At 40.0% G+C, this 23,053-nt stretch overlaps 2 protein-coding genes and 2 non-coding genes across 4 annotated transcripts; 3 read left to right on the top strand and 1 right to left on the bottom strand.

Annotated features, from left to right (window-relative positions):
- The first annotated feature begins 1,018 nt into the window (after positions 1–1,018).
- Positions 1,019–1,125, top strand: LOC118490015. The gene has a single exon (XR_004888026.1). It is a non-coding gene; the product is annotated as a small nucleolar RNA R71 (small nucleolar RNA).
- A 5,998-nt stretch (positions 1,126–7,123) lies between these two features.
- LOC118490014 lies at positions 7,124–7,230 on the top strand. The gene has a single exon (XR_004888025.1). It is a non-coding gene; the product is annotated as a small nucleolar RNA R71 (small nucleolar RNA).
- A 6,657-nt stretch (positions 7,231–13,887) lies between these two features.
- Positions 13,888–16,904, top strand: LOC110919465 (protein EDS1L). Its single transcript, XM_022163732.2, has 3 exons — positions 13,888–14,359; positions 14,487–15,281; positions 15,931–16,904. Exons 1-3 carry the CDS (start codon positions 14,063–14,065, stop codon positions 16,633–16,635), a joined length of 1,797 nt encoding a protein of 598 aa, XP_022019424.1. The 5' UTR covers positions 13,888–14,062; the 3' UTR covers positions 16,636–16,904.
- Positions 16,905–17,290: 386 nt separating this feature from the next.
- Positions 17,291–20,934, bottom strand: LOC110919469. The gene is made up of 4 exons (XM_022163735.2): positions 20,898–20,934; positions 20,655–20,831; positions 18,325–19,158; positions 17,291–17,551 (listed from the first exon to the last, which is right to left on the bottom strand). The coding sequence occupies exons 1-4, from the start codon at positions 20,913–20,915 to the stop codon at positions 17,543–17,545; spliced, it is 1,038 nt and encodes a 345-aa protein (XP_022019427.1). The 5' UTR covers positions 20,916–20,934; the 3' UTR covers positions 17,291–17,542.
- Between the last annotated feature and the right edge of the window lie 2,119 nt (positions 20,935–23,053).

Genomic DNA, 23,053 nt, shown 5'->3' with positions numbered 1-23,053 from the left:
TTAGAGTATTTGGGCATTTGGGTTAGGACTTCGATAAAAGGAATATTGACATGCAATTGTTTTAACAGACTTTCGAATTTTGCGAACTGCTCATTGGTCTTTTGACGAATTAACCTACCGGGGTACGGAACTCGAGGAGCCTTGGTAGGCTCTGGTGATGGGGAGAGTTCTTTTCCTGCAGATGTGTTGGCATTGTTTCTTCCGTTGGTGAGGTACTTCTGCAGGCCCTACGGTGCGGTTTCGTAGTGTGATGAGGTGAACTTGCGCCTTTGGGTTTGTTTCGGTATTGCTAGGTAATGCGCCTTGCGGTCTCTCGGAAAAATTTTGTGCTAGTTGATTTATTTGTTTTTCTATGTTTTGAATGCTAGCTTGTTGATTCCTAAAATTAGATTCTAATTGTAGAAATCTTTCCGAGTTTTTCTTATCAGTGTCAGAGACGAGGCGAGATATAGTATCTTCGAGCCTTTCTCGTCCACCTTGTTGTTGAGTGAAATTTTGTGACTCATTTCTTGATTGCTGAAAGTTTGTTCGTTGGGTTTGTTGGTTACTACTATTGCCGGTTTCCCTCCAACCAAGGTTTGGGTGGTTTCGCCATCCTTGGTTGTAAGTTCCCGTTGGAGGACCCGACGGCCTAGGTCTATTATCAATGTAGTTTACCATTTCTTGTTGATCGTCCGTTTCTTTCATGCAACTCCAATTTTCATGTGACCCACCACACCCTTCACAAGCCATAACCGAGACTGTTTTTGTCATTTCTAATTTTTTTATTTTTGAAGAAAGGGCCTCGATTTGGGCTTGTAAAGAGGTGCTTTCGTCGACCTTATGGGCGCCCGGGGCGATAGACTTATTTCCCGGGGAGTGTGCCATTGAAAATTGGTTTGAGGCAATTTCCTCAATCTGATTATATATTTCGTGTGGGCGTCGATTACCTAAAAGTCCCCCGGAGCTAGAATCAAGTGTCTGCCTAGTGTGTGGCAACAATCCATTGTAGAAAGTGGATACTTGTTGCCATATTGCGAGGCCGTGATGGGGACACTTGCGTAATAGCTCCTTGAACCTTTCCCAAGTTTCATATAAGGATTCCCCGTCCTCTTGTGAGTATGTATTAATTTCAGCCATTAATTTAGCAGTTTTAGAAGGAGGGAAATACTTATATAGAAACTTTTGGGCTAGTTCATCCCAGGTGTTTACCGATCCAGCTGGGAGGGTGTTGAGCCAAGCTTTTGCTCGGTCTTTTAGTGAGAATGGAAACATACGGAGGCGGATGGCGTCGTTTGATGCTCCATTGATCCGAAAGGTATCACATATTTCTAAGAAATTAGTTATATGTAGATGAGGATCCTCGTCCGCAAGCCCGTGGAAGGTTGCGGAGTTTTGGAGCATTTGTATCAAATGCGGTCGAAGTTCGAAGTTATTGGCTTCGACATTCGGAGCATTGATAGCGGCGCCTAGATTACCTATGGTGGGCCGTAGATAATCCATAAGGGTACGTTGGTCCGCCATTGGGGGTGGATCACACGAAACCTTCTCTTGGTTTTTGGCTTTTAACCTTTTTCTGAGAAAGCGTTCGGGTTCTTCTAGCGGTTCCTTTATGTCTTTATTGGAACTGGAGCTCATACACTACGTGAGGATGGCGTCGGGTTCCAAGTCCTGCAATAAAAACAGAAAAGAATGTTGGTCAGAAGGTTCACCACGGCCCCGTGTTGAGTGAACACGGCCCCGTGGTCAGAATTACAGTGATTGTTTTTCAGATCCCAGTTACTGGAAGTTGGACACGGCCCCGTGTTGCACCGGCACGGCCCCGTGGTCAGCCTTCTGTAACTTGAAAAACAAAAACTGCCAGTAACGTTGCTGAGCACGGCCCGTGTCCGACCAGGCACGGCCCCGTGCTGAGCTCTGCAGAAGCTGAAAATCTAAGAAAAATCCTAAAAAAAAATTAAAGAAAAATAAAAATATGATTAGGCCGTTGATTCCTAACTTTCTTAAAATCCTTGTGTCCCCGGCAACGGCGCCAAAAACTTGATGCGTGTGTAGTGTAATATATTTTTGATGAGTATTTAAGCCCCTTTTTATACTTTTAGTCAAGTTTTAAATTTATAAAACACGATATTCACTAACACTAAACATACATATGGGCAAGTGCACCCATCGTGGACGTAGTATAGTGTTGGTAAGATACCGAGGTCGTCCAAGGACACAAGAGCTTTTAATACCGGTTTATCCTCAACGTCTAATCAAATCAAAAAGTGAGAATTAAGTTATTAAACTAAGAAAAATAAAAACTAACTAAATGCTGAAAATAAAAATAAAATAAAAACAGATAGACAAGATGAATCACTTGGATCCGACACGTGTATTAGTATAACCTTTGATTATTTTCGCACTTTTGCACTTGTTTAAGAGATTATCTTAGTTATTGTAGTAGGCCCCTCTTTTGAAGGCGACGTTACCCTCAACCCAGTAGTTGAGTCAGCAAGGATACAATCCTAAAGGGTCGGATTATTGAAAGATAATGGATTAAGTTATTAATGCAAATTGTGGTAGGCCCCGCTTTTGGCGGTGACGTTACCCTCGGCTAAGTAGTCTGAGTCAGCAGGGATACAGTCCTAAATAGCCGGGTTATAGTATTAATAGTAGTTAACTTATGAGGGGGTCAAAGAGTTTGGATCCCCGCCATCCAATACCTATGGGCATTGAAGGAGATCCTACTAAATTTGACCCAGGTCCCAAGCAGGACCTCTAAACGCTGAACAAGGGCAAGACCTTTACCAAACCGTTCCCTTAACCCCCGACCAGGTAGCCAACATACCTCCATATAGACCGTGGAGATATGAATGGTGAAAATCTTTTATTTTATATAGACAGTAAAATAATGCCAAGACACCACGGACAAACGATAAGGAAAGATCACCTTCAACATAAGTAACTAGTTATTAAAGTCATTAATACAAAACCAAATAAAAAGTGCAAAAGATTAAAAATAAAAAGTATTATACTAAACACTTGTCTTCACCAAGTGATGTAAGAGACTTAGGCAAACATGGCCTTGATTGTCAAGAACTCTTACGATCAATCTTGGATCCCGAGACGACTCACACACTCTACGATGGACAATGGATGATGGTGGTGGATGATGGTGTTATGGTGGTGGTGGGTGGTGGATGAGGTGTGAGAGAGGTGGTGTGCCAAGGGATGAGAGAGAATGAAGCCAAGCTCCTCTATTTATAGGCTGAACAGAAGGCTGGACACGGCCCCGTGTCCGCTGGACACGGCCCCGTGCCCGTCTGACATTCCCTCACTTCATTAATTGTAATTGCGAATTACAATTAATGCGCCTGCTGTACTTTCACCACGCCCCCGTGCTCGCTGGACACGGCCCCGTGGTGGGCAATGGAAGCTTCTACTGGTTTGTCTTTTCTGCTGCTTCCTGGGCACGCCCCCGTGTTCGCTGGACACGGGGCGTGTTCAGACTCTGTTTCTTCTCCTTTGCCTTGGGAAGTGCCGTTGAGGGTCCGGTCAGTCCACTTTTGTTCCTTTTCTTGTATTTTATGGTAGAATTAGTTGTCTTTTTGCTTCTTTTGTGATTTTGAGCTCATTTCATCCTGAAAATACAAAAGGAAGACAAAAACACTCTTTTTCCAACATTAGTACTTAAAAAGGGTTAGTTTTATGCCTTAATTGATGTGATTTATATGTTGCATTTTACACACATCAAATACCCCCACACTTGAACTTTTGCTTGTCCTCAAGCAAAACTCTTTAAATGTGGCTTACACTCCCAAATGGAATAGGTAGAAGAGAAGTTTTTTAGCTTGTCTAGAGTGTCGGGAATCCAAGGTTTTTATAGGTTTTATTTTTATTTATTTACAATCCTATTCGTTATGATTTATTTTGAACGTTTCATAAGATGAATTACTTATTTGGGCATAGCATGCCTTATTAAAATTCCATTTATATACAAGTTCACATACCTCACGGGAGATCACTCAACACTCGGCCGAAGGTGTATATTTTAGTGAATCACTCGAGAGCGGCACGGAACTTACGTCTTCCATAGGCTTGCCAAGCAATCAATCCTCCTCCTTTTTAACTTTTTACCTTTGTAAATATCAAGAGGACTTTTGGGGTGAAGGCTTGGGTTTAAAGGTGGGTGGTTGGTTAGTGGTTAGTAAAAAGGGCGAAAATCGTAACAAGCGTCGGTTTTCGTGAAGTACCTTGTTTTTAGTGACTTTTTTATTTTGAAGTATTTCTCCAAACAAGCTTTTATAGCTTTTGTTTGTTTTTGACTTCATCATCATCATATTTTTTTTTCGATCGTCACATAAAAAGGTGAGTTTACGAAAAAGCGAACTTGTTACTAAAATAAAAAAAAATATAAAAAGGTTTTTGGTGGGTAAAAAGGGTTTTGGGGTAATGAAATGAAAGGTTTAGGCTCAAAGGGGCTATCTAGGGGGATTTTGGGTAGGTAAAAAAAATGAAAAATAAAGGTTTTGAAAGAAAAATGGTTAGTCCTAATGCCTCCATCATTTACTTACTTGGGTTTAAGTTGGTAAGGACCGGGAATGTATCGTCGTGGCAAGTTCTAGATTTGTAAGGACCGAGCGGCTATTCACACAAGAAACGAAAAATGAGCATTTAATCTAAATATGTGTATTTTTATGCTCAATAAAGGCTCAAAACTCACTTTTGTGGGAATGGGTTTTTAATGTGACCAAGCATATATAATCGAATTTTTAACTAGACTTGTTATACCGTTTCATAATTTTCTTATGTTGGTTCTTTTTTATCACGACGCTATCGGTTGTAAATTTGTAAAAATATAACCTTTTTAGAACTTGTTATTCCCAACTTAAACTAAGACAAGTAAATAAAAAAAATGAAAAAGTTTTTGAAAAAAAATTTGGGGTGTTTAGCGTTTCCAATAGAGTTTTGTGTAAGGCTTGTGTTTAGGATTTTGCAAAATTTCAAGGGTTTTAGCATCCCCCCCACACTTAAATTACACATTGTCCTCAATGTGTCCAAAAATAATGTTTTTGGTTGATTAGAATGTATAAAAGTGGGTTAAAAAGCAAAGATTTATGTTACTGGCATCCTGGACACGGCCCCGTGTTGACCGGGCATGGCCCCGTGGTCAAGTGCCAGTAACAAAAATTACAGAATTGAAACAGAAGCCTGGACACGGGGGCGTGTCCGCTGAACACGGCCCGTGTCCAGTTACCTGAACTGGGTGATTTTCTGCAGGGGCTCAGCACGGGGCCGTGTTGGTTGGGCACGGCCCGTGTTGAGCCTTCTGTGATGGAGATTTTTGTCGGGTTGCTCTGTTCTTCGTGCATGGTTCCATTTTTCTCGTTCCCTTTTTCATCCATTACCACCATGAGTGTGTTTTATTCTGCAAAAACTAAAAGATTAAACTAAACTAAGGATAGATCCGCGGAATGCCTCCGTGGTGCGCCACGTTTATAAGGGTCCTTGGCTAGACCCGATTCCCGGTTATATATCTTCTGAGTGGAGTGCCTTGCTTCCCAAGTTACACCGTCGGAGAGCGGCATCCAAGCTTGAATCAATAACCTTCATGTAATTGACTGGGTCGTCGTCCTCTATTCTCTTCCCAACTCCGAACTTCACCTCATCGTCCCCATACCTCAAAGTCAGTGTCCCGTCATTCATGTCTACCACTGCTTGTGCTGTGGCAAGGAAGGGTCTCCCTAGGATAAGGGGGACCTCGGTGTCTTCCTCCATGTCGAGTATGACAAAGTCAACTGGGTAAACGAATCTGCTTACCCTTACCAAGACATTCTCGATGACACCTTGTGGGAACTTGACTGATCGATCACCGAGTTGTATGCTTATTTTTGTAGGGCTCGTGGTTCCCAAGCCAAGCCTTTTGAACATCGATGAGGGCATGAGGTTAATGCTAGCCCCTAAGTCGGCCAAGGCATTGCGAACAGGTGATTCCCCTATTGAGCATGGAATCGTGAAACTTCCGGGATCGATTTTCTTTTGGGGTAGTTTATTGAGTACGAGGGCAGAGCATTCTTCGCCTAAATTAACTAATTGCAAATTTTCAATTTTCTTTTTATGTGTAAGGAAGTCCCTCATAAATTTAGAGTATTTGGGCATTTGGGTTAGGACTTCGATAAAAGGAATATTGACATGCAATTGTTTTAACAGACTTTCGAATTTTGCGAACTGCTCATTGGTCTTTTGACGAATTAACCTACCGGGGTACGGAACTCGAGGAGCCTTGGTAGGCTCTGGTGATGGGGGAGAGTTCTTTTCCTGCAGATGTGTTGGCATTGTTTCTTCCGTTGGTGGAGGTACTTCTGCAGGCCCTACGGTGCGGTTTCGTAGTGTGATGAGGTGAACTTGCGCCTTTGGGTTTGTTTCGGTATTGCTAGGTAATGCGCCTTGCGGTCTCTCGGAAAAATTTTGTGCTAGTTGATTTATTTGTTTTTCTATGTTTTGAATGCTAGCTTGTTGATTCCTAAAATTAGATTCTAATTGTAGAAATCTTTCCGAGTTTTTCTTATCAGTGTCAGAGACGAGGCGAGATATAGTATCTTCGAGCCTTTCTCGTCCACCTTGTTGTTGAGTGAAATTTTGTGACTCATTTCTTGATTGCTGAAAGTTTGTTCGTTGGGTTTGTTGGTTACTACTATTGCCGGTTTCCCTCCAACCAAGGTTTGGGTGGTTTCGCCATCCTTGGTTGTAAGTTCCCGTTGGAGGACCCGACGGCCTAGGTCTATTATCAATGTAGTTTACCATTTCTTGTTGATCGTCCGTTTCTTTCATGCAACTCCAATTTTCATGTGACCCACCACACCCTTCACAAGCCATAACCGAGACTGTTTTTGTCATTTCTAATTTTTTTATTTTTGAAGAAAGGGCCTCGATTTGGGCTTGTAAAGAGGTGCTTTCGTCGACCTTATGGGCGCCCGGGGCGATAGACTTATTTCCCCGGGGAGTGTGCCATTGAAAATTGGTTTGAGCAATTTCCTCAATCTGATTATATATTTCGTGTGGGCGTCGATTACCTAAAAGTCCCCCGGAGCTAGAATCAAGTGTCTGCCTAGTGTGTGGCAACAATCCATTGTAGAAAGTGGATACTTGTTGCCATATTGCGAGGCCGTGATGGGGACACTTGCGTAATAGCTCCTTGAACCTTTCCCAAGTTTCATATAAGGATTCCCCGTCCTCTTGTGAGTATGTATTAATTTCAGCCATTAATTTAGCAGTTTTAGAAGGAGGGAAATACTTATATAGAAACTTTTGGGCTAGTTCATCCCAGGTGTTTACCGATCCAGCTGGGAGGGTGTTGAGCCAAGCTTTTACTCGGTCTTTTAGTGAGAATGGAAACATACGGAGGCGGATGGCGTCGTTTGATGCTCCATTGATCCGAAAGGTATCACATATTTCTAAGAAATTAGTTATATGTAGATGAGGATCCTCGTCCGCAAGCCCGTGGAAGGTTGCGGAGTTTTGGAGCATTTGTATCAAATGCGGTCGAAGTTCGAAGTTATTGGCTTCGACATTCGGAGCATTGATAGCGGCGCCTAGATTACCTACGGTGGGCCGTAGATAATCCATAAGGGTACGTTGGTCCGCCATTGGGGGTGGATCACCCGAAACCTTCTCTTGGTTTTTGGCTTTTAACCTTTTTCTGAGAAAGCGTTCGGGTTCTTCTAGCGGTTCCTTTATGTCTTTATTGGAACTGGAGCTCATACACTACGTGAGGATGGCGTCGGGTTCCAAGTCCTGCAATAAAAACAGAAAAGAATGTTGGTCAGAAGGTTCACCACGGCCCCGTGTTGAGTGAACACGGCCCCGTGGTCGGAATTACAGTGATTGTTTTTCAGATCCCAGTTACTGGAAGTTGGACACGGCCCCGTGTTGCACCGGCACGGCCCCGTGGTCAGCCTTCTGTAACTTGAAAAACAAAAACTGCCAGTAACGTTGCTGAGCACGGCCCGTGTCCGACCAGGCACGGCCCCGTGCTGAGCTCTGCAGAAGCTGAAAATCTAAGAAAAATCCTAAAAAAAATTAAAGAAAAATAAAAATATGATTAGGCCGTTGATTCCTAACTTTCTTAAAATCCTTGTGTCCCCGGCAACGGCGCCAAAAACTTGATGCGTGTGTAGTGTAATATATTTTTGATGAGTATTTAAGCCCCTTTTTATACTTTTAGTCAAGTTTTAAATTTATAAAACACGATATTCACTAACACTAAACACACATATGGGCAAGTGCACCCATCGTGGACGTAGTATAGTGTTGGTAAGATACCGAGGTCGTCCAAGGACACAAGAGCTTTTAATACCGGTTTATCCTCAACGTCTAATCAAATCAAAAAGTGAGAATTAAGTTATTAAACTAAGAAAAATAAAAACTAACTAAATGCTGAAAATAAAAATAAAATAAAAACAGATAGACAAGATGAATCACTTGGATCCGACACGTGTATTAGTATAACCTTTGATTATTTTCGCACTTTTGCACTTGTTTAAGAGATTATCTTAGTTATTGTAGTAGGCCCCTCTTTTGAAGGCGACGTTACCCTCAACCCAGTAGTTTGAGTCAGCAAGGATACAATCCTAAAGGGTCGGATTATTGAAAGATAATGGATTAAGTTATTAATGCAAATTGTGGTAGGCCCCGCTTTTGGCGGTGACGTTACCCTCGGCTAAGTAGTCTGAGTCAGCAGGGATACAGTCCTAAATAGCCGGGTTATAGTATTAATAGTAGTTAACTTATGAGGGGGTCAAAGAGTTTGGATCCCCGCCATCCAATACCTATGGGCATTGAAGGAGATCCTACTAAATTTGACCCAGGTCCCAAGCAGGACCTCTAAACGCTGAACAAGGGCAAGACCTTTACCAAACCGTTCCCTTAACCCCCGACCAGGTAGCCAACATACCTCCATATAGACCGTGGAGATATGAATGGTGAAAATCTTTTATTTTATATAGACAGTAAAATAATGCCAAGACACCACGGACAAACGATAAGGAAAGATCACCTTCAACATAAGTAACTAGTTATTAAAGTCATTAATACAAAACCAAATAAAAAGTGCAAAAGATTAAAAATAAAAAGTATTATACTAAACACTTGTCTTCACCAAGTGATGTAAGAGACTTAGGCAAACATGGCCTTGATTGTCAAGAACTCTTACGATCAATCTTGGATCCCGAGACGACTCACACACTCTACGATGGACAATGGATGATGGTGGTGGATGATGGTGTTATGGTGGTGGTGGGTGGTGGATGAGGTGTGAGAGAGGTGGTGTGCCAAGGGATGAGAGAGAATGAAGCCAAGCTCCTCTATTTATAGGCTGAACAGAAGGCTGGACACGGCCCCGTGTCCGCTGGACACGGCCCCGTGCCCGTCTGACATTCTCTCACTTCATTAATTGTAATTGCGAATTACAATTAATGCGCCTGCTGTACTTTCACCACGCCCCCGTGCTCGCTGGACACGGCCCCGTGGTGGGCAATGGAAGCTTCTACTGGTTTGTCTTTTCTGCTGCTTCCTGGGCACGCCCCCGTGTTCGCTGGACACGGGGCGTGTTCAGACTCTGTTTCTTCTCCTTTGCCTTGGGAAGTGCCGTTGAGGGTCCGGTCAGTCCACTTTTGTTCCTTTTCTTGTATTTTATGGTAGAATTAGTTGTCTTTTTGCTTCTTTTGTGATTTTGAGCTCATTTCATCCTGAAAATACAAAAGGAAGACAAAAACACTCTTTTTCCAACATTAGTACTTAAAAAGGGTTAGTTTTATGCCTTAATTGATGTGATTTATATGTTGCATTTTACACACATCATTTTGCGACTTTCGGCTCCGAACCGGGTCAAAACAATAAATGGTCGGATCAAACAAGCTTAGACTAGTTAATATACTTATTATCATGTTTTATAAGTGTTTAGACAGGTTACATATCATCTACATTACAGATTATGCAAGAAATCGCAAGATAGCATTTCTGTTGACTTTTTCTAAGCACGTTTGACTCGACATTTGGACTAGTTAGAGTGGGAATCAGAGGGTGCCTTTTTAGGGGTTTAATGCCCACATGATTACCAACATATAACCATCTTTGATTCGACAAACCACTGGACCATTTGTGATTTATCGCAAAGTCAAACGTTAATTACGACGGATTGACTTTTAAGCTAAACTAAGCAAAAACTAAGCCATAAAAGGGTGGACACACTTACAGAAGCTTGGTGCACGACTTAGGATGTTAGAAGAGTGCTTGAAAGCTCTAGAGATGACTTAGAATGCAGGTTTGAGGTGTGATTCACTTGTGTGCAATGTGGTGCCTTTTATAGTGAAAAATTAGGCTTAAGATCATTACAACACACCCTACATTGGATCATGGATGATCAGCAGGAGGCCCTGGGTGCTAGGGGGCATGTAGAGGGCGCCCATGCTTCATTAATTGCTCAAATGATCGTTCACAAGCTCAAACAACCAGTCTGTCCAAAGTTTCTGCATCTGGGACTCATACGCGGCCCGCATTAGGATTCAGGCTACATGCACGCGGGCCGCCTGAATCTTCATGTCAGCAAACGTATCCACAGGTGGCTCGCGGCCCGCATTGACTTGCTGGTTTCACCCACGCGGCCCGCCTGAGGGTTGATTTCAAAGATTTTCAAATCTTTTGTAATGATTAACCTGACCTTTCGGTTTCGAAGGGGTAACTTTGCGATTTGGCCCTCGATTATTTACAATGAAGGGCCTCGTGCCTTTTACCCGCATTGTTAAGTCCCCGGTTAGTTTAATTACTATCCGAAAAGCCTTAACTTTTATTGTTGACGCTTTTAACCCCTCGCATACGAATTTGATCATAACTTTCTCGTTTTAAAACGGAACTTCGCGAAATTTATATAGTATATTCTAGTGAGCGTATTTTACTGTTACAAAGCCTCGGGTTCGTCAAAGGGTCACTCAGAGGTATAAATTAAACATGTTGACACAATTAACCCCTGTAGCTTGTAATCTCTCACTTTCTCCCGCGTTTCGCTCCGTACGATCCATGATTTATTCGTTTGAAGGTACGAGCATCATTTAGGGTTACTATACAATATATTTACCCTTTGTTGACATTTACAACCCTCGAATTTACATACTTTCAAGGTTTGTCAACTTTAGTCCTTTATTTAATATTTAAAGCCACGTGTAAACTCATGACACGTGTTAACACATTATTGGACGCAAAATTTCGAGGTGTTACACCGACCGACTTGACATCCGGGTGTGGAGTCATCCGACCGACCCACCTTTTCCTCTTTTGGAATCCTATAAATACCCATGTCACTTTCATACTTACTACTTTTGGCAAGTGACGTCCGACCAGCTCGTGTTCCTCACCTTTTCTCAGATTTCTCTCGATTCCGGTAAGATCTCGTCCTAAATCTTGTACTTTCTTGATCTACACGCACTCCTACACCTTTCTACCTTTTGAATCTTAACTTTTAACCGTGAAATCACCAAGATTCAAGGTGTTCTAGGATGACGTCATCATGTGTTCTTGAAGAACTTCATGTTTTGGCCTCAATCCACCAAGGACAACTTAGATCTAGCCGATTTCCACATAAACAAACAAAGATCTCTAGTAGATCTAAACATTTTCACCAAAGAAAGGATGGAAAGATGGTTTTTCCAACTTTCTTTCAACTCTTTTACACTCAATACACTCAAAACCGGTGGAATCGGGCCTTGTGACGACATACTACTCGTTCTGCGGTTACGTTAGCTCAAGATACGATCCTATCCACGAGGTTCATCGGTTTCGGGTTAAACAAGAACTTCGTCATGAACAGTTCACCAATCAGGTTGGGGTGATTCCCGTCCGATCAGGAGAACCAAGTATTGACAAACTTCCTGTTGATGGACTCGTTATCAAAAAGCCTCGATAGGACGACAGACAATCAAATCGACCAAGTGAAGGATGAATGGGATGACCAGCATGGAGTGTTATCCGACCGGACTACTGTCCGACCGGACGGCCATCCGAGCCGCCGGTCGCCCGAGCGACCGACACCTTGGGTCCCCCACTTGATCAACCTCATTTAAAGTTAAGTATTGACGAATTGTTGTCCGATCGGACTACCATCCGACCGGATTACTCTTTGGATCATGAGATACTTTACTTTAACACTTAATCGATTTTCAACATGTTCAATGCACTAGAGATGCCACTCGACCGGACTGCTGTCCAATCGAGTGACAACCGGCCATGAACTTGTTCTCACTGAAGTGTCAACCTATCGGATTTCCGTCCGATCAGACAACCGACCAATCGACCGACTTGAAGGGTAGAGATACTTTAATGTTTTCAAATGCTACAATAAAAACTTCAAAAGTCAAACCGTCATACACAAACACATCCTTCTCATAGGAAGAAACAATCCACTCGAATAGTCATCCGACCGGACTACTGTCCGACCGGATAACCATCCGAACGGATTGTCATCCGCACGAATCGGTCGTCCGATCGGATTACCATCCGACCGAACTACCATTCAGCGCTATTTCTCGTTTTACGCGTCACTTATCGTTATTCTATCAAACTATTCAGGCCAACATTACTCTCAAGCGCTCCCTTTAATCCATCAACCGCTGTGAGTATACTCGATCCCTTTTTGCTTTAAGCACTTTTGGGTGTTACATACGTTAGTTATACGAATCACATCGAACACACTACGCAATATTTAAAACGCTAACCGTTACCGCATGGTATACGTGACTTAATGAATGCTTGTTTGTTATGTTTACACATAGAATGCTGTCTACCTGCCTTAACGACGATAGTACTATAGTTTGGACTCAGCACCCGTTCACTCGGGGGTTGTTAAGGACAATTATTTGCATGGATTACAGTGGTGATCCTGTATTACGAACTGCCTTGGACAGTCAACCCGCAGTCATTGGTATCGATAGATTCATGTCGATAATTAACATGCTTCGTTTTCCTCCGTGTACGTGCTGGTTATGCGTAAACTATTTCAAACTCTATATGCTATTATCAAACTTGTATACTCGCCTTTACACTATGTGTATTGTTTGAAGCTGTCGTCGAATCGAAGAAGGAGGAGAAGTTTCTTGGTGTTTTTAGAGTTTTCTAGTGAGAGAAGGTTAGAGAGAGAGGTGAATGTTTTTGGGGAATTGTGTGAAATGATGGGTGTCCAAAAACAAAGGGAATGTCGGCTGCAAATGGGGGTTTTATACCCTTGCAAAAGTGGCGCACCCTAAAGGGTTTCGAGTGGGCCTGATGAGGCGTTGGGCCGAATTCACGTGTGTGGGTGTAATCCGCTCTTCAGCAGAAAGGAGATCCCAAGTCGAGACCGGCTAGTCTCGAGTCGGAACCGCGTGGTTCGGTTCACAACTTGTACACTTACTTGTACCCATTTAATTAAGTATCTATATCACACATTATCACGTAATCACGAAAATACACATATTTCACAACAATTAATCATAGATTTTTATTTAATAGCTTTACATAATTGTATTATACAATAAGGTTGTTCGGGAAAACACGAAGTGTCACAAAATCGGCCAAACCCAACGTTTATGTTCATGTTTTATTACATTCTATAACCTTTACAATTAACGTCATCCAAAAACTCAGTTAAATTACCTCACATGCTTTTATCATGGCCTTTTCACCAGCCTTTTATAACATAAAGGTTATTTTTGAGATTTTGTCTTATTATTATTATTAACTCTTATTATCATTATTTTTATCTATTTTTATAAAATGTTGTCTTTAAAAAAATGTTATTTAATTTTTTAGAGAAGGCATTTATTTTTTGTTTTTAAAGAATGCTTTTTAAAAGTTTTTTTTTTCTAGCGTATAGAACGAGTTATGGCGACAGAATTTATTCCCACTAGTTTGTATGTAAAGTCGTTATTATTCATTTTCCTTTGTGTGGTAAATTGCAGGGAAAACAACACTAGAGTCAACCAAGAAGACTTATGAAATGACAAAACTCTCCCTGAGAAAACTTTGAAGAACCCCCCTCCCTCCCTCGCTGGCCACAGGACAGGAAACAAGAGAGATGGAAGAGAAATTAGGTGTTACAGAAGCTCAGATGATAAAAGCTTGTTGTTTAGCTGTGAGATCACACAAGTCCAGTGGGTATATAAAGGAATCTGGCAGTGAGGATACTGTTTTTGCGTTTGGTGGATCATGGGCTGATCAAGATTTTTACTCCCATGAGCCTTTTGGAGAGATTACCATCGATCCTTCACTCTTTCCATCACTAAAAAGCGTCGGTAATAACGAACCTGCAAAGATCAATCAAGGCTTCTTTCGTCGATTTCAAGCTCTTCTTCTGCAAACATTGCAGGCTGAGGTAACTCCTTCCTTCCATCCCAGGCGTTGACTTTGACTTCTAAACGCATTTTGTCAAGTTTCTTTTTACAGTTATACATCATGTAACTCTACTTGGTAATTCAACAGTATTATCTTATCTACTGCAGGTGGAGAAAGCAATCAAGAAAGCAAAGCCCATAATATTCACAGGTCACTCTTCGGGTGGCCCGGTGGCGATCTTAGCAGCCGTCTGGTACCTGGAGAAGTACACAAGATCTAGCGGCGACCCGTGTAAATGTTTAACTTTTGGGTCACCACTTGTAGGCGACCGTATATTCACACACGCTCTAAACCGAGAGAACTGGGCTCGTTTCTTTCTGCATTTCGTAGGAAGATACGACATTGTTCCTCAAATAACACTAGCCCCCTACTCCTCCCTTAAAACTAAATTTGGTCAAATTCTTGATTTCTTCAATCCGAAATCAAGCAACTTTCATAAATCATCCATCCTGATCTCCCAAGAAGCTTTGACTTTTTTCAAAACGGTTTTGAAGAACGCATCGTCTGTTGCTAGTCACGCAGCTTGTAATCTAATGGGGAGTACCAACTCATTACTTGAAATCATATCCAGTTTTGTTGAACTTAGTCCTTACAGACCTTCCGGAACCTTTATCTTTTGTACCGGAAATGGGAAACTGGTTTGTGTAAAGAACCCAAATGCAGTTCTTCAGATTCTGTTTTATTGTTGTCAGCCCGGTGATGAGTCTGAAGTTAAAGATGCAACAAGCAGAAGCTTATATATGGATTACAATAAGGAACTAGAAGACAGTTTATTAGGGATGCAAGATGTTGTGTACTTGGACGATGATGATGATGATGATACGGAGATCCCATTGTCTGCAAACACTAATGCTTCCGGTGACACTGCATCTATAAACGCAGCTCTAAAGGATCTTGGCCTGGTGAGTATTTGTAACACTGTAATAATATTTTACAGACATAGTTTTCAATTCTGAATGGGTCAATTTGGGTTTGTTTTTTTTATCTCAGTTTCATGCAACGAATTAGAGTTAAAGAGCTATCTGGTGTGAATGTATGACACAACATAAATCTAACACAAAGTCGCAAGTTTGGGTTTATTCCAAACGGATTCTAATCAGTTTTGGGTCGAACGCCGTTAGCCAAACGACTGTGTTCATGTGAACCAACAGTTCATGGATTAACCCGTTTAGCCCATTTATTTATTTATTATTTTCTAAAGTGTGTTTATGTAATTGCTTAAACTATTTGGGTATTTTGTTTTATGCCAAAATTCAAAAGTTGTAAAATAAGTTGGCATAGTTTAAAGATAATTGCTTAAGAAAATAGAAATAATATGTAAATTTAGAATTTAAAGTATTAATATGCAAAACAAAAAAATGTTAAAATACTTTTTTCAGTATAAACAGGTAATGTTCGTGTCAACCCGCCAATACTACATGCGTCGTGTTCGTGTTCACGTGTGACATGATTTTCATGTCCGTGTCATGTCAAATTTTCGGGGTCATGCCAGGTTCAACCTGCCAACCCGCGAACATGACTCTTATAACAACTCTATTAATATTTGTGCAGAGCACGCGAGCTAGGCTATGTCTTCGAGCAGCACAAGCATTTGAAAAGAAAAAGTTGGAATACCAAAAGACGATTGATTCAAAGATACCAATGATCATAAAAATGCACGATGTGATAGCCGATTATCAAAAGGCGTGTAACGATCGCAAGATCGGTTATTATGACGCTTTCAAGATTCAAAAGGGTACTCCTGACTTCAATGCAAATGTGAAAAGGCTGGAACTTGCAGGCATTTGGGATGAGATTGTAGAGATGTTGAAACGATACGAACTCCCAGATGGGTTCGAGAGCCGGCCCGAGTGGGTCGAGCTTGGAACCAAGTTCAGGAAACTGGTGGAGCCACTAGACATAGCTAACTATTATAGGCACTCGAAAGATGAGGACACTGGAACCTACTTGAGAGATGGTGGTCGACCGAAACGTTACAAGTATACTCAAAGGTGGCACGAGCATGCTCATAGGCTCAATGAAGGGTCTAGCTCGGAGACCATTTTTTGGGCTAAAGTGGAAGAGCTGAGGAGGAAACCGTTTGCTGAAGTTAAGGATCAGATTGTTGGTCTAGAGAAACAAGTGAGGGAGTGGGTTCAGACAGAAGAGCTCAACAATGATGTGTTTTTGGAGAAATCTACATTTGTGGAGTGGTGGAAAACACTCCCACAACAACATAGATCTGAATCTTGCCTCAGACTGCAGTTTGGACATTGATGTTTGGTCCGGAAGTAAGCAACTATAACTATGTCTTTGGAGTTGGACATCTCTATTTGTTCCCTGGGATAGAGGTAAGGTTTGCCCCATCACACCCTCCGCAGACCCTACCCATAACTCTGGTATGTGTAGGAGGATTATACTGTAAACGTCTGTCTATTTGTTTGTAACCATGTATGAGTTTAAGGTGAAAAAAATAATGCCCCCAGTTTGGCACCTATGTAACTCTTTCAGTTTCAATAATATTGATTTACAATTACTTGTAATCATAGGAATTAGTTTATAATGTTAATACTAATTACACGTGTGGGCCTTGGGATTAGGTAATCGCATGTGTATGATGTACCATGGTCCTTGGCATGTTCCGACTATTACCAAGATGGATCCAAGGTCTCTAAAGTGCGTCTTCTTCGACTACTCATTTTTCATGTAAAGATACTTTTTTGTCGTTTCCATGTTAGTCTACTTTATTGATGATCCTATACCTATAAAACATTGATTACACTCGTTGTGTGTTGGTGTGCGCCGAGTATTAACACCTAGAAGAGTTATTCTAGGTCAAAACCAAAGTTATGAAATATCCATATATATGAATGTGTAATATCCGCATCTCATTTTGGCAAAACACATAAAAACTTTACACAAGCTAATGATTAAAAAAAAGGTTCAAACGGGCCAGCCGAGCCAAACCAGCTGGGTTGGTTTGCCGTTTTCTGAAACCATTTTGACTTAGAATTTCCATCAAAAACCATTGTCCAAGATTTTATATAAAAAACCAACCATTCAGATATTTTATAATTTAAACCATCCAGCATTCAGAAACTACTGACGTTTAATGCAAACTAAACCTTAATTTGCAACTTAATCCACAATTCCATTGCCCAAAACCTATTGCCACCATATTTGCTCAGCCAAGCTGCATAAAACCAAACACAAAACGGTTAGCATCTATATATAGCAACACTACTGTACCTTTTTGCTGCACTTTCGAGAAATCCTAAAAAAAAAAGGAAATTAGCTAAAAGGGATGTCCTGGCGCCAAAAGTCGTGGCCTTAAAATCATTTAATTTAAGAAAGTAGGCTTCTTATAGAGATAATATAGTTTTAATAATCATACTTGACATAAAAGAAAAGAGTAAACTGCTATTTTGGTTCCTGAGATTTGGTCATTTTTGCCATTTTAGTCCAAAACTCAAACCTTTTACATCTGGGTCCCTGTGGTTTCAGTTTTATTGCCATTTTGGTCCAAATATGACATGATTTCATTTTTGGACCAAAATGGCAACAAAACTGAAACCACGGGGACCCAGATGAAAAAAGTTGGAGTTTTGGACTAAAGTGGCAAAAGTGACCAAACCTCAGGGACCAAAATGGCAGTTTACTCTAAAAGAAAATCTAGTACTTGACATAAAAGAAAATCCAAAAAGTAGAAAGCTAATATGTGATAACATTCATCACCATGAGCCACCTCCATTAACTGGAACACTTTTGCAGTGTTTGTACAAATGTATATGCCACAAACACATTGTGTATGAACAAGTGTTTCCTTTGGCAAAACTGGTTTATTTTGACATTTTGCAAGAACAACGGTTGTTGTCCAAAAACGCTTATTCTTATTAACTATTGGGATTTAGATTATATTTTGAATGATCTATTTAAATGGATACTACGTGTAAAGATAACACCAACCTGTTCTACATTCTCCTCTTTAGATGACTCTTCTGTTGGGATGACTTTCTCAGTCTCTTCAGTTGACTCCTCTGTAGAGATCACTTTCCCAATCTCCACTTCAGTTGACTCTGCTGTTAATATAACGTTCTCAGTCTCTTGAGTTAACGTTTCTATTGGGATGACTTTCTCAATCTCTTCTGGAGTTGACTTTTCTAAGATGACTTTCCCAGTTTCCAAAGCAGCATTTTTGTTCTTCAACTTTTTGCTCAAATCACTTCCATTAGTCCCTTGTTTCCTCTTCCTTTGATAAGTGTACTTGATAACTCTACTACCTGTTAACTGAGTTTCTGAGTGCAGGGGCATTTCACGTCCCGTAGGTACAAGTTCCTCTCTGATAGGTGTAGGTGGACGTGTAGGGGCACGTTCAAGTTCCTTTCTAAGTCTACTAAAAGCATTACTTACACTTACACAACTAATCCTGTCGACTTGGCCCGAGCTTCTCCGTCTTTTTCTGTCCTTTTCCTCTTCATTCACGAGAGAGGGGTCTTTATGTAAATTTTCACCAGCATGAGTACACTCACTTCTGTTCCGCTTCCTTCCTTTGCCTCTCAATATTATAGCCGGTAAATCTTTGTCGTTAACACGTGACTTCAAACTAGGAAATATATAATAAGTATGGCCTTTTTTACCCACATCTTTATCAGAGTTTTGTGGAGCCCTCTCTCTTTTAGCATGCGCTGCACTTAACTCTTCTCTGAGAACCGTCACTATGTCTTCAGCTTCCTGGAGTTGTGCTTCCAGTTCTTCAATTTTCTCTTGCTGGGCTTGGGATGTCATCTCTGCTTCTCTATTCTGGAAACAAAAAAAAAAAAAATCAAATCCGTTTGTATTGTATTTTAAAGAAATATATCAGCAGCACACCATCCTAATAGAAAAATCAGGTAACAGGTGTGAACGTTCAATATGTAAAAGGTCTATGTAGGCAAGCAGTTATGATAGTTTTTAGTAGTTCACTTAATAAGCATGCATGCAGAGTATAAATAGTAGTTGGAAGAATCGTGTTACGTTAATCAATGAAAAAAGATTGGCTCTTAATATACTAGAGAAGGACACATATCCATAGCTTCAGAACTTGTGTGTCAACATTACATTTTTATGCTAGTTTTAAGTTTCTTCTTTTACCTTTTGCTAGGCTATAAACCATACACAGTAGTATTCGTATATCAAGTTCAATAGTTAGAAAGTAAGAAAGTGTCAGGTATGTATCATGTGAATGCAACATAGATATTCATGTCATGTATTAACTTGTTTCCTTCTTATGTTTCATTGAACGCTGTTGGTTGGTTCTGAATTTGGTGCATAAAAGTGCATGTCTAGACTCTCACGACGTAACAGGCATCCATCCCATTTGGATTATTATTTTTCAAATGGAGTATTTGCTAGAAAAAAATAGTATTTTCAAGTGAAAAGAATAAGTTATGTTAATAGTTTCCATCTGCAATCTAAAATTTGTTTGTGGGGAAGCAAAGTTGCATGTTTTTGGCAACAAATATATGCGAAAACGACAAAATAATGAAGCGCTTTTAATAAAGACAATTTAACAGATGCCCTAAGGGACATATATACCACAAGTATTCTATTAGATTGTCTAAAATCTATTTTACGCGCGTGCACACAAGTACAGTTACGCAAAGCAAAGAAAATTTGCATGCTTTTTAACGGACATGAAACGACAAATCATGAAACATTTTTAAGGAAGACCGCTACATGATAACAACAGCATCAATTAGAAATGTCATATAACTGTAGATACATACATACATACATAGAAAGCCATGGCAAACATTGCTAAATTGCGTTTCAGTCGCCAGACTTTATAACAATCTTAATAATAATAAGTAACATTTGAATCAGTAAAGATATTTATTGAACGAAAAAAAGGTCATCAGTCTCAGATCGATCAAATAACCTAGAAATGAATGAAAAGCACAACAAAAAGGAAAGCAACTTTGAACAGATTGTTTGTTTGTTGTCTCAGATCAAATAACCTAGAAATGAATGAAAAGGTCATCAGTCTCAGATCGATCAAATAACCTAGAAATGAATCAAATAACCTTAGCATCCATCATCTGTTTCAGTCGCCAGACTTAATGATAACTGTAGATACATACATACATACATAGAAAGCCATGGCAAACATTGCTAAATTGCGTTTCAGTCACCAGACTTAATAATAACATTTGAATCAGTAAACATTGCTAAATTGCGTTTCAGATCGATCAACTAACCTAGAAATGAATGAAAACCACAACAAAAAATTAAAGGAAAGCAACTTTGATGTGTAATACCTTAGCATCCATCATCTGTTTGAGTCTCATAAACATCTGAAGCGCCTTCTCCTTTGCCTGCTTGAGCTCGATTTCTAACCGGAGAACTTTCCGTTGAGACACCATAATTCTGGCAGCAGCCTCCTTAGCTGTATTCAGTATCACCTCCGCAAACGCCTTCTTCAGTTCCGTCAACTTCTGCAACAATCAAACCTTATTTCAAAATTAAGGGTTCACAAACACGTAAAACAATCGGAATTTTACCTCATCGCCGCCGTCCATTGTCGGAGACAAAATTTGGGGCTTTAAACAGATTGTTTGTTTGTTGTCTCTCAGCTGTCTGATATAAACTGCATTTTCAGTTGCCCCTGCTCCTTCTTTTATTTTTATTTTCAATCATCATGACGTGGCAGGGTAGGCCGCTCTTTTGAATATTTTCTTTTCAATTTTGAATTTCTTTTGTTTAAAAGAAAAACATGGTTGGCGATGACCTGGCAGAACAAGCAGTTGCGTGCGTAGAGAAATACTACTCAAATCATAAATGTATCATTTAATTTAGTTTGATTGTAATTAATGTGATTTTTTTTTTTAAATAGTAATTTTATGAATACGGTATTTGTTAAATGTAGACATTTATTTTTCTGTTTTTAAAATTTAAGGTTTTACCTTATGGCTGTTTGTTTACCTCTTAATGAGCCTCTTAATGGTTCAGACCTCTTACTGGTTTAGCACTTAATGGTTCAGACTGTTTGTTTCACAAGCAGATGTCTGAATGGTTTAGAAATTTGCCTCTGAATGGTTAAGATTTATACAGAGTCTGAATGGTTAAGACATCTAATCTGAATTGGTCAGACATTTGCCTCTGAACGGTTAAGCATTATACAGGCTCTTAATGGTTCAGACCTCTTACTAATTCAGCACTTAATGGTTCAGACCTCTTACTGGTTCAGCACTTAACCACAGTGTTACCAAACAGCCCCTTAGATGCTTCGTTTATTTTAGGTTGTGTCATGATATTGATTACGATCTATAAATTGTATTAAAACAAAACATCTTTTGCTACTTGGCATAAATTTAATCCCCTAATTGCCACATGGCAACTTAATACTCCTTAATGGAAAAAAATGAGCGGTAAAACCCAAAACCCCTATGCCTATTTTGTGTTTGTTCACTCGCCCCTCAATACACAACTTTTTTTCCTCACACCTTTCTTCTCCATCAAGCTATTTCACTCCATTCCTTATTCAGCCTTCTCTGTCTACACATCCTCCAAATCTCCAGTTTAACAATTTTGCACAAATTAGCCCTAAAATTTGGTCATTAACATCAACGATGACTGAGGCAGCGATTAGAACAAACCGCGTATGGCGCGCGTCAAAGACACGCATATCCTCAAAGAACCCTAGATCTCAGAAGTTATTAGCCTCCACTTCCTCTGTCAGGTAATCCTCTTCCTCATTCCTCTATGGCCGACCATTTCAAAAGAACCCTAGATCTCGAAATCCCTAACGTAGCGTTCGATATTTCAACAATTCAAAATTGAAGCTCGCTTTCTTCAAACCGGACTATGTGATTTTTCTGTAATCGGAAAGCAAGGAATCCTATGTTCTCGACACTGGTTTGAACCCTAAATCGATCAATCCTCACACTCTAATCCCTTCTCGAACATTCACGTGGTTAAGGTTTGTTTTTAAGTTATACAATTTGTATTTCTTGAAAATCTTGAATCATATGAAGGTTAAAGATTTAGAATATGTCGCAGGGTACAAATGTTCATGCATTGTGTACAACTGTTTTGATTGATCTGTTGCATATAAATGGATTTGATTATTGCTATCTTTTGATATTTAGGGACAAGTTAAACATGAGTTGGAGAGCTTAGTAAGGTATGATTCTTAGAAACGTACACATCAGCTGCAGAGCTTACTTTATTGTTTATGTAGTGTAATTGGTGTAGAAAAGCATGTTAAAAATGGAATAGAAAGGCAGTTGTTTTATATAATTTTCAACTTTTTATTGAAGGTATCAAGAGATATTTTTTGGTCTTTTATTAAAGATTTTATTTTAATAATTACTGGTTTTAGACCCTGTAGAAGGTGTTTTTAAGATTCCAAAGACATAACCATTTGTTGAAGAGGATATAGAAACTGAAAATCATCTCTAGTATACAGGTACCTTGCTTTTAAAATGATGTGATCGAGTATTTGAAACTTTTGCAAAAAAACTGTTGTTTATGCTGGATAAGTCCTTTGAGTTCTATGATGCAAATATAGTAAGTCTATATCCTTTTTTTTCAGTTTCGGCTACGTATTTTATTGGTTCTTTGTATTTTTTTCGATTTCTGTTGTTAATGAATCTAACTAAATAGTAATTTTATGAATACGGTATTTGTTAAATGTAGACATTTATTTTTCTGTTTT

This window comes from Helianthus annuus, chromosome 2 (assembly GCF_002127325.2).
Source record: "Helianthus annuus cultivar XRQ/B chromosome 2, HanXRQr2.0-SUNRISE, whole genome shotgun sequence".
Taxonomy (NCBI): Eukaryota; Viridiplantae; Streptophyta; class Magnoliopsida; order Asterales; family Asteraceae; genus Helianthus; species Helianthus annuus.
The sequence above is the reverse complement of the archived record's forward strand: the minus strand, read 5'-3'. Positions and strand labels throughout refer to the sequence as shown.

Bases quoted from the DNA above. Each gene is read 5' to 3' on its own strand.
- LOC110919465 (XM_022163732.2), top strand. From the start codon at position 14,063: ATGGAAGAGAAATTAGGTGTTACAGAAGCTCAGATGATAAAAGCTTGT. The intron at 14,360-14,486 runs GTAACTCCTTCC...TATCTACTGCAG, and splicing joins TGCAAACATTGCAGGCTGAG to GTGGAGAAAGCAATCAAGAA. The intron at 15,282-15,930 runs GTGAGTATTTGT...ATATTTGTGCAG, and splicing joins CTCTAAAGGATCTTGGCCTG to AGCACGCGAGCTAGGCTATG.
- LOC110919469 (XM_022163735.2), bottom strand. The intron at 19,159-20,654 runs GTATTACACATC...TTTTGTTTCCAG, and splicing joins AACAGATGATGGATGCTAAG to AATAGAGAAGCAGAGATGAC.